The 16,645-nt window shown below is 42.6% G+C and overlaps 2 protein-coding genes and 1 long non-coding RNA gene across 3 annotated transcripts in view; 2 read left to right on the top strand and 1 right to left on the bottom strand.

Annotated features, from left to right (window-relative positions):
* LOC138946076 (uncharacterized) overlaps positions 1 to 1,184 on the top strand; it is a 3,157-nt gene extending 1,973 nt beyond the window's left edge. The window contains exon 3 of the long non-coding RNA XR_011449192.1: positions 1,022 to 1,184. This is a non-coding gene — a long non-coding RNA (uncharacterized lncRNA). The remainder of the gene's footprint in view (positions 1 to 1,021) is intronic.
* LOC138945503 (ficolin-2-like) overlaps positions 1 to 16,645 on the bottom strand; it is a 134,973-nt gene that overhangs the window by 46,695 nt on the left and 71,633 nt on the right. The window lies entirely within an intron of this gene.
* Positions 9,995 to 16,645, top strand: part of LOC138945499 (DNA polymerase theta-like) — a 28,716-nt gene continuing 22,065 nt past the window's right edge. Inside the window, exons 1-4 of the mRNA XM_070316933.1 lie at positions 9,995 to 10,739; positions 13,495 to 14,788; positions 15,049 to 15,168; positions 16,094 to 16,405. Of these exons, the coding sequence (XP_070173034.1) occupies positions 14,245 to 14,788; positions 15,049 to 15,168; positions 16,094 to 16,405 (976 nt within the window). The 5' untranslated portion in view covers positions 9,995 to 10,739; positions 13,495 to 14,244. The remainder of the gene's footprint in view (positions 10,740 to 13,494; positions 14,789 to 15,048; positions 15,169 to 16,093; positions 16,406 to 16,645) is intronic.

Genomic DNA, 16,645 nt, shown 5'->3' with positions numbered 1-16,645 from the left:
ATTTACCAACAATTGACTGAACATGTTACGGTCCCAAAATGTATCGAAAAATGGTCTGAATCTTTAAACTGTTTGTTAGATTTGTTTGTTTTTTTGTTTGCTTAACGCCCAGCCGACCACGAAGGGCCATATCAGGGCGGTGTTTGTTAGATAAGAATGTTATTTTTCAACATGTTTTTAAAACAACAAAAGATGCTTGTCTGAGATGGTTCCAGTACCGATTATTGTACAGAATTTTGCCGACAGAACGGTTTCTATTTTTGCGAAAAATTGTGGATACGTCGTTGAGTACATTTTGCGGTAGAAATGAAGAAACCCTTTTACATATGTTTTGGGAGTGTGATAAAGTGCAGACTTTTTGGATAGAATTTGTAAATTGGTTAAAGGCAAACTGCACCCATTGTGACAATTTAAAAGTTTCAAAAGAACTGGTTTATTTTGGAGTTGCGAACAATGTAGTCACCGATAAAGTTTTTGATGTGCCAGTAATTTGTGCCAAACACCACGTATATATTTCCGAAACGAACAAGAAGATCCCTCATTTTCAGACATTTAGTAGAAATCTTAAGCAAAGATTTGTTTGTGAAAAGTATAATAACACATTAGATACATTTTACAAGGATTGGTGCTTATAATTATATGCATGTTTTGATGTAACCCTTAGGTTCTGTTTATTTAACATTTTTTTTAAACATATTTTTGATACCCACCCACCCCATATGTGTTGTAATTGTCCAAGTGTGTTCTGTTTTATGTTTGTGTCCCCTTGTGTAGGTGATGTCCTGTAATGTACAGCATAAACATGTTAAAAAAAAAATCCACCAGAAGAGAATAATAATTACAAAAATATATAAAGAAATCTAGGTCAGCCCAATACTAACCGTTAGCGGACGAAGAAATGACAAATAATCACGTGATGAATCATTGTGTGTGTGTGTACGTGTGTACGTGTGTGTGTGTGTGTGTGTGTGTGTGTGTGTGTGTGTGTGTGTGTGTGTGTGTGTGTGTTTTCACGGTACAGGACTGGACACGCTGCACAAGCTGACCACCTCACAGAGGGACGAGTTGCGTATCGACCTGCACCTGTGGGACGGAACCAAAGCGAATGCGAGATTCAGCAACTTTTACGTGGAAGACGTCTCTCACAACTTCACTCTGCGCTTTGACAAATTCACTGGAGGAAACGCTGGTACGTGCCCTGAAAGGATACTACTCAAGACACAAAACGCGTTGCATTTGGGAAGCACACATGTCTATGTTTGTCTCTGTCTGTTTGTCTGTCTGCCTGTCTGTATCCTTCTATCTATCTGTCTATATGTCTGTCTGTCTGTCGATCTGTCTGTCTTTCTCTCTCTTCCTCTGTCTCTTTCTCCGCCTCTCTATCTCTCTTTGTGTAACGTGTACAAATGTCTAATGTGCCTTGTTCTATTCCTACCTGACACACGTTTTTATGAAATACAAGTATACATACTATCAACCGGCCTCCGTAGCGCAGTGGTTAGTGCATCGGACGGGCCGGGAGGTCGTGGTTCAAATCCCATGAGGACAGTGGGTTTTTCGAGCTTCGGCCGGCTCCTACCCAGAGTGGAAGTGATGTGGTTCCAATGGGAAGGCTGGGACCACACGCACGCACGCACGCACGCACACGAGCAAACACACGCACGCACACACCCACGTACACACACATACACACACATAAACACACACACACACACACACACACACACTGACCACCCTATGTCTGTCCATCCCCAGGCGACAGCCTGAGTGGCCACCGTGGTCAGCAGTTCTCCACCAAGGACAGGGACAACGACAGAGTAGGCTATAGCTGTGCACAGTATTTCGGGGCCGCCTGGTGGTAGGCCTACAGGTCCTGCTACCAATCCAACCTGAACGGTATCTACATGAACAGCAGCAGTGGTCCGAATCAGAATGGGGTGGTCTGGAGGAGCTTCAAAGGTACCGGGTACTCCATGAAGTTCACCGAGATGAAGATCAGGCCGATCTAGTGCGACACTGTGTGCAGCCTACTTCTGTATTACTATCTTCAAAGCAAAATAAGTAATCACTAAAAGCAAAGACGCGGTTTTATGATTTCTTTCTTAAAGGTACTGAACTTGTCAAATCCAGGTGCACGGAGCCCCTGGGGCTTTTAGTCATACCTCAGGCAGCTATCCGTTAGAAGAACTACCAAGTTTCTTATAACTAGGTTAATTTATGCACTCGCGTGAACAAGAAACTGTCGAGCTTCACAGATGTCGTTGGGTAGTTTTGGGTTTGCTTTACTACCATAGGAGGATTTTTGAACTGTAAATGCACTCAGCTGCAACAAAAACGCAAAACGAAGGCTGTGAGCTGCACTGTGCCTTTAAACAATGGATGCATGTGCCTTTTGCCTAATTTCTGTTATCTGTTTTACTGTTAAGAAAATCTTTTTTCCCGCTTTGAACCAGATGATTACCCACCCACCGCCACCCTTCCCTATTACCAAACCTTACAGAGAATAAATGTATTCTTTTTCTATCTAAAAATCAGTTTGTCTCGTGGACTGCAATACTCAAACTAACCATATTGTAGTATTAGAGAACGGGAACGCAGAAGAAGAAGAAGAAGAAGAAGAAGAAGAAGAAGAAGAAGAAGAAGAAGAAGAAGAAGAAGAAGAAGTATTATTATGTTTGGTCTGCCGACTGTTTCTATCAGATATCGCTCGTACCAGGTGCATTTTGCACATCACTATCAAGCTACGGCCTTTATTATATTAACAACTGTACATTGTGTTGTCGCTGTTATCTCTTTTATATTCAAGCGTTCAAGTGTAGAATGTCGGGTTGTTCTGCTTTGCAAATTTAACAAGTAAAGCAATGTTTGATGGTTGGTTTTATTTCTAATGTTGGCAATTAAACATTTCCTAATTTGGAAAAAAAGCAATCATGGCTATGATGTGACAATCTATGTATTTGTAAGAATGTGTGCTCGTCCAGAAACGTGTTTGCGTGTGTGTGTGTGTGTGTGTGTGTGTGTGTGTGTGTGCGTGCGTGCATGTGTTAAAATGTGTGTGTCTGTGTGTGTGTGTGTGTGTGTGTGTGTGTGTGTGTGATTGTTTGTTTGTTTGTTTGTCTGTGAAATGATTTTTTTTTACAATGGACTTGGAATGCTGCAAGCAGAAAGCTTTTATAACATTTGAAAATGACCTGAAGCTGCATTTGCAAAAAACAACACCAAACAAACAAAAACAAAAACAAACAAACAAACAAGCAAAAAACAACATGCAAAGGCACAACTCCAAAAAGAACCCCCTAAAACAGTCAGACAGGTCAATTTAACAAAACAGAAAGCAGGCATGCAGACAGACAGACAGACAGACAGACTTGCAAGAGATAGACAAAATAGAGACAGGCAGACAGGCAGACAGACTTACAGGAAGATAAAGACAGACAGGCAGAAAGAGACAGTCAGGGAGACAGAACAAGACAGACAGACAGGCAGACAGAACAAGACAGGCAGGCAGGCAGGCAGACAGAGACAGGCAGGGAGACAGAACAAGACAGGCAGACAGATAGACAGACAGGCAGGCAGACACAACAAGACAGGCAGACAGACAGACAGGCAGGCAGACAGGCAGGCAGACATACAGGCAGACAGAAGAAGACAGGCAGGCAGGCAGAGAGACAGAAGAAGACAGGCAGGCAGACAGAACAAGACATGGAGGCAGGCAGACAGAGGCAGACTGACAGACAGAGAGGTAGACAGAACAAGACAGGCAGGGAGAGACAGGCAAGGAGACAGGCAGACAGACAGACAGACAGACAGGCAGGCAGACAGAGGCAGACTGACAGACAGAGGTAGACAGAACAAGACAGGCAGGGAGAGACAGGCAAAGAGACAGAAGAAGACAGGCAGACAGACAGACAGGCAGGCAGACAGAACAAGACAGGCAGGCAGGCACAGACAGGCACAGACAGGCAGACAGACAGGCAGACAGACAGGCAGGCAGACAGAACAAGGCAGGCAGGCAGGCAGACAGAGGCAGGCAGACATAGACAGGCAGACAGACAGACAAGCAGACAGACAGAGAGGTAGACAGAACAAGACAGGCAGGCAGACAGACAGACAGGCATACAGGCAGGCAGACAGAGACAGGCAGAAAGATAGACCAATACTTTTAGCGAAAGAGGGGCAAACTAACCGACATGCAAGCAGGAGGAAATATACGCAAACAAAGCCGCAAGACAACCACAAACACCCAAAAACCTAATACAAGCTCAAAACTAACAGACCGACAGAACAACCCCACAGACAGACAGGCAAGCAGACAGACAGGCAATTCAAGAGAACATAAGCAAAAACAAACAAACAAAGAAACAAACAAGCAAGCAAGCAAGCAAACAAAAAACACAGACAAACAAACAAACAAGACAAAGAAACAACCCAGCAACAAGGACCGAAGACACTTACATACAGACAAATCAATTAACGTCGTTTTCAACCACGAAGGTTATATCGCGACGGACGGACAGAACAAATTGTTTCACAAACAAACAATTTCAGAGAAAGAAACCCTGTTTGCAGACGATAGAGCATACACAGGATGAAGGTGTATCATATGTAGGCCTACTTCTTTTCTGGCTTCCCTCACCGCCTCCTCTTTCTTTCGTTTCGCTAAAAGGAGAACGGCACCGGGGTAAAGGCGGAACTTACATTGTTACACTAAACACCACTTGTATGAAAAGAGAACTGTTACTAAGAAAACTTTAGCACGCTTACAATTTGCTTTTCCTCTTACTTATTGTGATTGTTACTATGTTAACTCCATTATGACACCGCCACAAACAACACTTAAGTCAACCCAAACACAGACATATGTAAGACAATAACCAACATTAAAGATACAAGATTTTGTCCATTGTAGAAAACCACACACAATTGATAAATTTATAAAACGCCAATGAAGAAGGACGCTCAGCTGTAAAGAGAAAGAAAGAAAGAAGGAAAAAGAAAAAAACAACCTAGGGTTTCATTCTTTTCATTTATTTTTCAGCTTGAAGCGGACTGGATGCAACTGAGGCACACAAAAAAACCAAGTCGCGTAAGGCGAAAATACAACATTTAGTCAAGTAGCTGTCGAACTCACAGAATGAAACTGAACGCAATGCCATTTTTCAGCAAGACCGTATACTCGTAGCATCGTCAGTCCACCGCTCATGGCAAAGGCAGTGAAATTGACAAGAAGAGCGGGGTAGTAGTTGCGCTAAGAAGGATAGCACGCTTTTCTGTACCTCTCTTTGTTTTAACTTTCTGAGCGTGTTTTTAATCCAAACATATCATATCTATATGTTTTTGGAATCAGTGCCGCCTCAACTTTTACATAAAGCCGGATATGACGTCATAAAAGACATTTATCGAAAAAAAGAAAAAAACATCCGGGGATATCATTTCCAGGAACTCTCATGTAAAATTTCATAAAGATCGGTCCAGTAGTTTGGTCTGAATCGCTCTACACACACACACACGCACAGACAGACAGACAGAAACACACACACACACACACACACACACACACACACACACACACACACACACCACGACCCTCGTCTCGATTCCCCCTCTATGTTAAAACATTTAGTCAAAACTTGACTAAATGTAAAAACAAAACTGTTTTATATATAGGTCTACAAGACAACATTTGGCGTTTAAGATATTTGCGAATCAAGTTTTACACAAGAGATGTTCATCAGTATGGGACATACAAAGCACAGGATGTAATCACGTGATGACGATAAGCAATGTTTAACGCCCTCACGGTAAAACCAATAGCTGCATGTTCCCGGGTTTGACCCCGACTTTAGATGGAACAAAAAACAAGTCGCGTAAGGCGAAAATACAACATTTAGTCAAGTAGCTGTCGAACTCACAGAATGAAACGGAACGCAATGCAATTTTTCAGCAAGACCGTATACTCGTAGCATCGTCAGTCCACCGCTCATGGCAAAGGCAGTGAAATTGACAAGAAGAGCGGTTTAGTAGTTGCGCTGAGAAGGTTAGCACGCTTTTCTGTACCTCTCTTCGTTTTAACTTTCTGAGCGTGTTTTTAATCCAAACATATCATATCTATATGTTTTTGGAATGAGGAACCAACAAGGAATAAGATGAAAGTGTTTTTAAATTGATTTCGACAATCTAATTTTGAAAATAATTTTGATATATTTAATTTTCAGAGCTTGTTTTTAATCCAAATATAACATATTTATATGTTTTTGGAATCAGGAAATGATGGAAAATAAGATGAACGTAAATTTGGATCGTTTTATAAATTTTTATTTTTTTTTTACAATTCTCAGATTTTTAATGACCAAAGTCATTAATTAATTTTTAAGCCACCAAGCTGAAATGCAAAACCGAAGTCCGGGCTTCGTCGAAGATTACTTGACCAAAATTTCAACCAATTTGGTTGAAAAATGAGAGCGTGACAGTGCCGCCCTAACTTTCACGAAAAGCCGGATATGACGTCATAAAAGACATTTATCAAAAAAATGAAAAAAACGTCTGGGGATTTCATACCCAGGAACTCTCATGTCAAATTTCATAAAGATCGGTCCAGTAGTTTAGTCTGAATCGCTCTACACACACACACAGACACACACACACACACACACACACGCACGCACGCACGCACGCACGCACATACACCACGACCCTCGTCTCGATTCCCCCTCTACGTTAAAACATTTAGTCAAAACTTGACTAAAATTAATGTAAAAAGGGCCACCGCAAGGGCTGTCGCGCTCTAGCTCCCGATCAACGAGGCACCCGAGCCGCAGGTGGTTTCAAGGAGAGTCATGGGGTTTGTTTGTTTGTTTGCTCAACGCCCAGCCGACCACGAAGGGCCATATCAGGGCGGTGCTGCTTTGACATATAACGTGCGCCACACACAAGACAGAAGTCGCAACACAGGCTTGAGTCATGGGGTTAGTTTGGAGATCCAGCTGGATCATTATGTGTCAGTGTTGGCAGTCAGCGCTGCCGTTGTGGGTCTCTTTTCACTTTGAATGGAAGTAATCACGTACCAGGAATTTAAAAACATAAAAATGTTCTGAGCTGAATATTGTCGTCACAGCCCAACAAAGCACATTGTCAGTAGCACGATCTGAGCTACCTCAGCTCCTGCTTGTTGTGATATGATATTCTCTGCGCGTTAATCTTCATTCATCAGTCGTCACTTCCAACAGTGTCACGTTTTAAAGTCAAAAGAATGACCTAAAACGGTCAATTACTGCTAACTGACTAACCACACCACGATCCACACTCGCAGTCACACAAAAAAGTTAGAAACAACAAAAGTATAAGTTCTAGACGTCTGTTTATATACACTACCTCTCCACCTCCCTCTTCTCGTGAAGCCAATAATGTTTTTACGACCAAGTCGTAAACATAACAATGAAGACAACTGACAAAAGACAGTTAAAGTTTATGAAATAATAACACGCTGAACCGTGTAAAGTTAGAAAACACTTAGCTGCTCTGTAAAAAGTCTGCCTGTACAGGCGTTAACACTCCACGTTGTCACAACTCAAAGTTCGTCATGAAGGGTTAGAAAGATGATAAGGTGGGGGGCGTTTACGCATGGGTGCACTCAACTCTCAGTGTAGCCAGGGTCCATTAGATGAAACGCAGTGGAGCATACGGGTGAAAGTTAGAGCAACACCAGTAACAGCCGTAGAACAGCAACCGTAGAACAAAGGACAGCAACAGTGTAGCCCGTCTTCAACAGCAAACAGGTAGCAGCCAGGTAGCAAACGTCCAGCAAACGTACAGCAACACCTCCAACAACAACCAGCAACAAGCGGCGTCAACCAGCAACAAGCGGCGTCAACCAGCAACAACCGGCATCAACCAGCAACAAGCTGAAACAAGAGCAATTGGTGCAGTGACCATGCCAACAATCCCCTTTTTCCACCTTTTAACATATCTAACTTCCCCCTTCAGCGAGCACGTGGTACCTGCAAGGATAGACTTTTAATAACAACTCAAGACATTTTCTCCGCCTCTCCATATCTGCAAAAACCATATACAGATTACAATTTAGCGTTATAATGAGCAAGCTATACGCTATCATGGAGAAACAAAACAGAGTTTACATTTCACAGACATTGACCGGTCACCAGCGTAAAGTAACGGCTAATTACCTCAACAGCTCGTAAAATGTAGCTCTCCCAAGCAAACCGCTTGAATATTTGGTTCCCGCTCGTCAGCGAAAGTATGTAGCCAAATTCCTCCCGTGTCCTAAGCCTTCTGTGTATTGCACTAACACTAGAAGCCCGTTGGTAGACCTAAACCAGTCTTGCAACGCGTTGGAATCCTCCAAATCTTAGTCACGGAAACAAAACAGACCTCTGTCTGCAAAAGCATGTAGAAAAAGAAAGACAGAAGGACTGGGAAGAAAGACCATGTGATCTCCCTGACCAATCAGCAGTCGCTTCCCCAAACCAAGCGATCTTCCTGACCAATCACTGGTCGCCTACCAAACACACCTATAGCATGCTTGAAACACGTGTTCTAAACCGTGAGCGAAGAATCACCCGATAACTGCACGGTTTTCACGCTGGCACTTTCCACGTGCATCTCGTGATTGTTTAAAACTTTTCCCCGCAATGCGGTATACAGGCGCATTACGTTGCAATTTGAGAAAGGCGCCCAACAAAGAGTTTCTTTAACGTGTCACTGAAATCGTGACAAACAGACCAAAGCGTGTAGTTCCTGATGCGAACACCGATTTGAATAGTATCAACGTCGAAATCAAATTAGTATACAATGCAAATCAATACAATTATACGTTATTATCTCAAACTGGAAAATGAAATTGTGGCTGGTGTGGAATGTTGTAAAGGTGATGTTTTTGATGAATGCTAGTTGGAATAACAGCAATATTTGTTCTCAAAGTTTTGTGTTTTGTGTTAATTCGTCACAGGTCTTATACAGCTAGAGCCGAACAAAGTCTATGCCTTTCAACGTTTTAAATCTTTCTTATCTATACACGGCCAATGAATAGTTGTAAAAGTACATAATTATCTGAATAAAGTCAGCAAACTAAAATTAAATTATTACAGCCGAAACGACAAGATCTTTTTATGACAGCATTTCTAAGTATGAAGTCTTTAGCGCATAGTGCCATATATGCCCAACTCATTGGTCATCCCACCAAACTATTGTGTGATAAACCAAACCAGCAAGCAAGCAATCCACTGACTAGTCAGTGGACGAACCAAGCAACTAGCAACACTTTTCCCTTTAAAGGTAAAACAACCCTTAGCATGCATTTCAAATTTACTTTATCTCAAGTAACAGTTTGTCTATGTAAAGTCAATCCAACATTGTCACATGAAACACAATTCAACCTTTTTGGGGGTACTTTTTCCTCTTTCTGTTCTCTCACGTACCATCTGTATTGACTACATAATATTCAAATTACCATATACTGTCCATATAACTATTTTAACTAATTGCTTTTGAAAAATCAATGTTATGATTTGTTTTAAAGAAAAACAAACATTGTTCCTCTGAACAAATTATCATTTTTCTAAATAATATCTTATTTTCTTAAGACTAAAAGTATTATAAAGATAAACAGTTTATTTTTTACACCTTTGTCTTTAATTACGACTTTTTTCTCTCAAAAATTCTTGTCAATATCTTTCACCACACACTCTCTCCTTCCTCTCTCTCCCCCGCTCTCTCTCTCTCTCTCTTTCTCTCTCTCTCTCTCTCTCGCTCGCTATCTCTCTCTCTGTCTCTCTCTCTCTCTATCTCTCTCTCTCTCTCTCTCTCTCTCTCTCTCTCTCACACACACACACACACACACACACACACACACACACACACACATAAACACACACACAAACACATATACATATATACATTCTCTCTCTCATTCTTTCTCTCTCTCTCTCTCTCTCTCTCTCTCTATATATATATATATATATATATATATATATATATATATACTTATACAAATGGGAGTTGGGGCGAACTTGTGTCGCCCTAATATATGAAAATTATGTACTTAGGTGATAGGGCGACGAAAAACGCGTCGCCCTATTGTTTCAGCCCCCATTTGCCTCCCTTGTCTTGATATTCCCCTATCCACTGCGCCATCGCGAACCCCTTCCCATGAACAAACCGGGAAACAGTTTGGAGCTGTTCTTGGATCCATTATAATAGAGATATATGCCCTTCAATTTTGTTTTCATTGGGGAGACTTCCGTAAATGCTACCGTTACGGCGACAACATTAATTATCAAAATAATTAATTATTGGGGAGGATTGTTTTCATCAAATTGTGCACTACATGCTCTGGCCACAGTCAAGATTCTAACTTTGCATGTTCAACATGCTGTGCCATTTCGTTAGTATGCAACAGTTTGTTTAGATCAGTGGTAGCCATATGCACTTTCGTCATTGAAGCAAGAGGGAGATCGAGATGGCATTTTTTTTCCGAAAATTAGAACTCTGGTATTCTAAATTACAAGTATTCAATTTTGTTAACTCTTTTAAATCAAGAAGCTACTAGATATAAATGGAAGCGTCTGGAATCGCTTTGACTAATTTCAGACGAATTTTAAAACGCGTAACTATCATTGTGTGCGGTGCTGAAGAAGTCTTACGTCATCATCATGGCCGACTTGGACCCCACGCTGTCAGTTGCTCCAAGATGAAAGCGACGACATGAGCGAGGAATATGAAATGTAAGTATTTTGATTGATGTATTTTTGCCTGAAATTTAGTGCAGAGTAATCATCCAAGGGTACATTTTCCGTGTAAGCAAGGGTTGAATCGTGTCAACGTTTACGCTTTAAAACAGGTCGTAGATCTATGGGTATAGAAATTCTAGAATCATCTTGATACACTTGATGTTTTACGCCAACAGCCTGAACAGGTCCCAAACTTGGGAATATTCGTTGGCGGATAAGTTGGGGAGAGCACTTGGTGTTTTAATCAGCGGTTAGCAGTTTTCCTCTGAACTCGTTGACCGTTGACGACTGGATCGTGTTGTCATCAAGGTTGTTCCAGTCAATAAGTGAATAACTGTTCTTGTGAAAAAAAAGAGTGCCTGTTTTCTTTCTTTCTTTCTTGGTGGTAGGTAGCCAGCATCAGCATGGTGATGAATCTGCTACGCTTGGGTGATGGTGGTTCCGGTCTATTGCTTGGTCAGGGGTGGAGTTATGAAGAAGTTCAGCGGGGGGGGGGGGGGGGGGGGGGGGGGGGGGGAGGTTGGGGGTGGTGGGTCAGTGGAGAGTTGCCAGCCTGGCCTGAAAGGATGGCGCTGTAGCAGTTTCTACAGGCAGGCGGTTCCACTCTGGAATGGTGCGCAGGAAGAATGTTTTCTGCCTGTAGGCTGTCCTAGAGTGGGGGATTTCGTAGGATAGAGCGCGGATCTGCCTAGTCGTGCACTTGGGTGGGCTTGGCTTTGGTGCGTGGTTGCTCTTCACTGCGACAAGGCCGTGGTGGACTTTGTAGAAGGTTGTTAGTCTCGCTCGCCTCCGTCTGCTCTCAAGCCTGTACACTGGTGTTTTAGTACACTCCACAGTAAAGCACTGGCTGTTTCTTGTGATATTTCTGACTGTGGCTGATGATGTAAAGTCTTTGTTCATGGCAATATAATATTTACGCTGCTGTATTATCTATTCGTTATATGATACATGGTTTCATTTACTCTTGCGCCATTGGCGCATAACATCTCAAAATGTAAGAGGTTTTGTTTCTTTTTCCGCAGAACTTTCACGATTTTTTGGGTCTTTAATTGTTGATTATACTTTGATTGTTGCTTGACTTATAATTAGGCACACTAGGGTGATAGTGTAAAGTGTTTTATAACGTAACTTGTTACAGTATTGTGACATGTATACAATATCAACATGAGTGAGGATTGGGATATGTGGCTGTCTCGTGGGAAAGAACTGGGTCTTAAAGAAAAAGACTTAACTGATTTTGTCAGGGAACAGCAACATTTTACCAGAGAAGAACGTAAAGAAAAAAGAGATGCAGAAGCAAAAGAGAGGCAAGAGCATGCTAAGTTTGAGACAGATAGAGAGCTTGCCTGACTAGAAGTCAAAAAAGAAAAAGAGCATGCTAAGTTTGAGGCAGTTTGGCTCGGCTGGAAGTTGAAAAAGAAAGAACAGACTAGGAGTAGGAAAAGCGATATAGACCTTGAAACTGAGAGAGTTAAAAAGGAGAGCTCAGACGGTAAAGGCTGTTCATTCATATACTTCTGTTCCTCACCAATCAAAATTGCCTATGTTTCATGAAAACAAAGACGACATTAATGCGTTTTTGTTTAGGTTTGAAACACATGCTTCGGCGTGCGGCTGGGATGTGGATAAATGGCCTGTCTATTTAGCTGCTTTATTGAAAGGTAGTGCCTTGTCGCTGTATCATTCCATTTCAGGAGAACCAACCCTTTCATGGGGTAAATCCCATCTTCTTCGAAAGTTTCAATGCACAGAGGAGGGTTTCAGAGAGCGTTTCTAAGATGTTCGTCCCGAGGTAGGCGAGTCATTTTTAGCGTTTTTAACCCAGTGTCGTCACTTGCTCAACCGATGGACTGAGTTGTTGGGTATTTCTAACACTACTGAAGGTTTGCAGGACTTCTTCTTATGTTAGCAGATACTTCAGAGTTGTTCAGAAGAATTGACCGTGTTCTTAAGGGAACGTCAGCTGGGTGACGTTTCTGCATTTTGTGAAGCAGCTGAACTTTACCATGAAGCTCATCTCAACAAAACTTTAGCGCGGAAATCAGATGTCTATATTTTCAGTTGGAGTTGCAGACACAAGTCTTGGCGCTTGGAACAATGGTCACGTGGGTGGTTCTCGAGAATATCGGGGAGGCTGATGTTCTTTTTCGGATCGTGGCAGACAACAGTCTTCAGGTGCAGGTCGAGGCGAGTTTCGTGGACAACGCACCAACGGGGCACTGCCCCTGTACCCCGCCAGGGGCCGGTACCCTGGACCCCAACTTTTGCAGGTTTTGGGAATTTTCCAGGTTGCACCCATGGAAATGGTAACCATCAATGGTTTTTCAGGGACAGTACTGAGGGACACAGGGTGCACTACTGCTGGTGTCAAACGGGCTTTAGTTTGTGATGATCAGTTCAAAGGACAGGAACAGCGTTGTCTGTCATTTGGGGGACACATCTGATCTCTGGAGGGGACGCTCACTCAGTCTGGCTCCCCGACTTTACAGTCAATGTCGTAAATAGGGAGCTTACTGTGTAGCGGCCTGCGTCCGTTGGCTCGGAACAGGACCACTACTGAACACCTTCAAAGTGACTCTGCAGCAGTGCAGTGTCATCTTCAGAGGGTAGCCCGCCGCATAAGTCCTAGAAGAAAAGAGGGGGACAAAAAAGTTTCAACTATTTGTATTGTTGGAAAATTAACAGCACAAATTAAAATAGACAATATATTTGGATAAATATATGAATTTTTTTTTCTTCTCCTTGACAGACCAAGCTATCCTGTGCGAGCAGCTCAGCTGTTCCAGACTGTTCCATCTCCTCCTCATTCGCTCTTGACTTGGATGCAGACATCATCAATGCCGTCGACAGTTTGGAAGCGGCAGCTTATGAGTCAACCAGCAAAACTCACACAACAACTTTCTTTCCAAACCAGCAAGCTTTTTCAAAGACCCCCACCAAACCAGTGCACCGGGATGTCGCTAACCCTGTGAAACGGAAAAACTCCCGTAGTAGAAAAAAATCTGGTGTCAGTAAGCCAAGCCTTTTTGGTGACTCATTATTTAATGAGTCTTTCACTCCAACACACAGCCCTCGAGACAAGAAGAGGAAGAGCTTGATTGAAGAAAGGGGCAAGTCTGGGCATAACAAAGTACCTCACACTAGTGCACCAGTGCACAAAAGCAAACTTCTATGCCCTGCCTCCCCCAGCCCTGAACTGCATGCACCAGGTGACCATAAACAGCCCAAACATCACATACATGCTGCATCATCTTCTTCTTGTAAATCTAGGCTAGCAAACAGATATGACAATACAACTACAAGTCATCAAGTTAAGGAGCGGGAAGACGAAGTTGAGATTGAGACAGATGTCTCACCTGTTTTGCCTGTCACCAAACCAGCCAGCTTGCAAAGTGGTGGTGGTAACACTGCTGCTAGCGAGAACACAAGGAAACCCTCTAATCAGTCAGAAATCAAAGGACCACACAAGAATGTGTCTTCTGACACTGTGACTGTGAGTATGAGTGTAGATTCTAGTCTACAAGAGAACTCGAGCAAAGAAAATCGTACGCATGCGCCTAACCTTGCACACAAGAGCTCTCCTAGACAGAAACCTCGTCCCAAGTATGTGTCTGCTGTGCAATGTGAAAAGAAAACTTTGGAGAAAACTTGTGATGGATTTACTCAGATAACGGGTAGCAGAAGAGGTGGTGGAGAGCACGAGAAAGATGTCTCTGCTTCTGGTATTGGGGCACACAGAAACTCTTCAACAGGGCTTGTGGTTTTGGCAGCTTTATCACAAAAACCATCCTCCTCTGCAGCATCAAAGAACGCGCCTTTTTCATCAGCTACATTGTCCAAATCTCCACAAGAGATTGGAGGCAGCACAGATGACAAAGCAATCAGCAAGCTATCAGCAGATTCTCACCACAGGCTTAGAGAATCCAGTGTCAGCAGAGTAACACCAAGCAGTGACACAAACTGTGCTGCACACATCAACAGTGTTCAAGTACCACCAACAGACTGTGATCAAGTATCAGATAGCATTGGGAGCCAGAATGCAGGTATGTTTTTGACGAGCTTGCTTGCTTTCCTGAATTAATTGTCATTGGCCTCTCAGCCCCTTTACCTGTAACAGAACTGATTTTCTCTTCGTTCCCTGTCTCCCATGAAAGAAACACATCATTTATCAAATTTGAATTTGAATTTAAAGTGATAATTCATAACCTCTGAATTCTGGATGTCACTTTCAGAATCAAATACTTTTTGTTATAATGACAATTTAAAAGGTGTTTATCTGAGAATGTCTTTTTTGCTGTTACAGAAAGTCTTTCCTTGTCGTCATGGGGACTGCCAGGACCTGTTCTGGAAGCGTACCACAGTCAGGGAATCACAGCCATGTTTCCATGGCAGGCTCAGTGTCTTACCACTGGGAAAGTGCTGAGTAAGTTTGGTGAAGTAACTACTTTTGTGTCTTTACTGCTGAGTGTAAGACACATAACGAGAGCATGTACTGTAGCTTTATAATAATTATGGAGATGAATTTTCATCCTGAAGTTCTTTCACATCCTGAGAGTTGACGCAGAGCTACCATGTCAGATTCTGACTGTTCAATTTACAGAGAATATAAGTTAAGTCCCTCTCAGTCTCAGTTTCACTTTCTTGGTGCACTCTTTAGGTGAAGCAGCTGGAATCAGGCCAGAAAGTGGCGAGTATTTTACTCGCCATGGCAAGTAGAAACATGTATCTTGCGAGTAGAAATGTTCATCTACTCGCCAAATGCAAGTAAAGTTGCTGAAACAAATTGTTGGTTTAGCTAGTAACGTTAGCTCTCTGACTCTGGCTAGTACATTTTCAGAATCACTAGCCAAAGAGGAGTACACCATTTGTTGGACTTTCAGGGCTGTGTGATGAAACAGAACGTCAACGAACAATTGTTCAGCTCTTTGTCAAGTGTTTTGCAACTGTTTCCAATGACGAGGGCTGGAATTTGTCGATTTCATTTGCACCATAATCAAATTCTGCATCTATCCTTTGGACGATGCTTATAGTTTGTACATGTATTATTAATTTGTGTAAGATATCATCTGATAAAAAAAGAAAAAAGTTATCTCCTGAGACAGTTGTGGTGCTCTGGACCGAGGTGCACCAAGCGAAATGGGTGCCTAACAAAAGAATGAGAACAAACAGCAGGGTCTGATTGGTTGAAATCACAACAAACCTCAATTTCAACCAATCCAACACCGCGGCTGGCTCCCACCCGGTTGGTTACTTTCTCATTCACCTCAGCCCTGGTGTGATGGCTAAGTTTTGTGCGTTGTTATAAGTATAAGACTGTTGGTGAATAAACAATATGCGGACTGTTACAGGTGGTGGCAACCTGGTCTACTCAGCGCCCACAAGCGCCGGCAAGACCATGGTGGCGGAACTCCTCATGCTGAAGAGAGTGCTAGAAACGCGTCGCAAAGCTCTCTTCATCCTCCCCTTTGTCTCTGTCACGCGAGAAAAGATGATCTCGCTCCAGCGCCTGTACCAAGATGCGGGAGTGCGTGTGGGAGGCTTCATGGGGAGTCACAGCCCTGCGGGAGGGTTTCACAGTCTAGATGTGGCCGTGTGTACCATTGAGAAAGGCAACGGCCTGGTTAACAGGCTTATGGAGGAGAATAGAATTGACGAGTTAGGTAGGTTGACAGTCATTATTCCAAATTTAGGCCAAGCAAACTTCTAAGAATGAAACAGGTTAACATGTGTATGACTATGAGTAATTAGATCCAAATGTATAGTTTTGTGAGTAAACAACATAGAGAAAGGCAACAGCTAGGTGAACAGGCTTATGGAGGAGAATAGAATTGACCTGTTAGGTATGTTGACAGTCATTATTCAGGACAAGCAAACTGCAGGAAATTAAAAGTCCAGAGGAA

The sequence above is a fragment of the Littorina saxatilis genome, linkage group LG13 (assembly GCF_037325665.1).
Source record: "Littorina saxatilis isolate snail1 linkage group LG13, US_GU_Lsax_2.0, whole genome shotgun sequence".
Lineage (NCBI taxonomy): Eukaryota > Metazoa > Mollusca > Gastropoda > Littorinimorpha > Littorinidae > Littorina > Littorina saxatilis.
The sequence above is the reverse complement of the archived record's forward strand: the minus strand, read 5'-3'. Positions and strand labels throughout refer to the sequence as shown.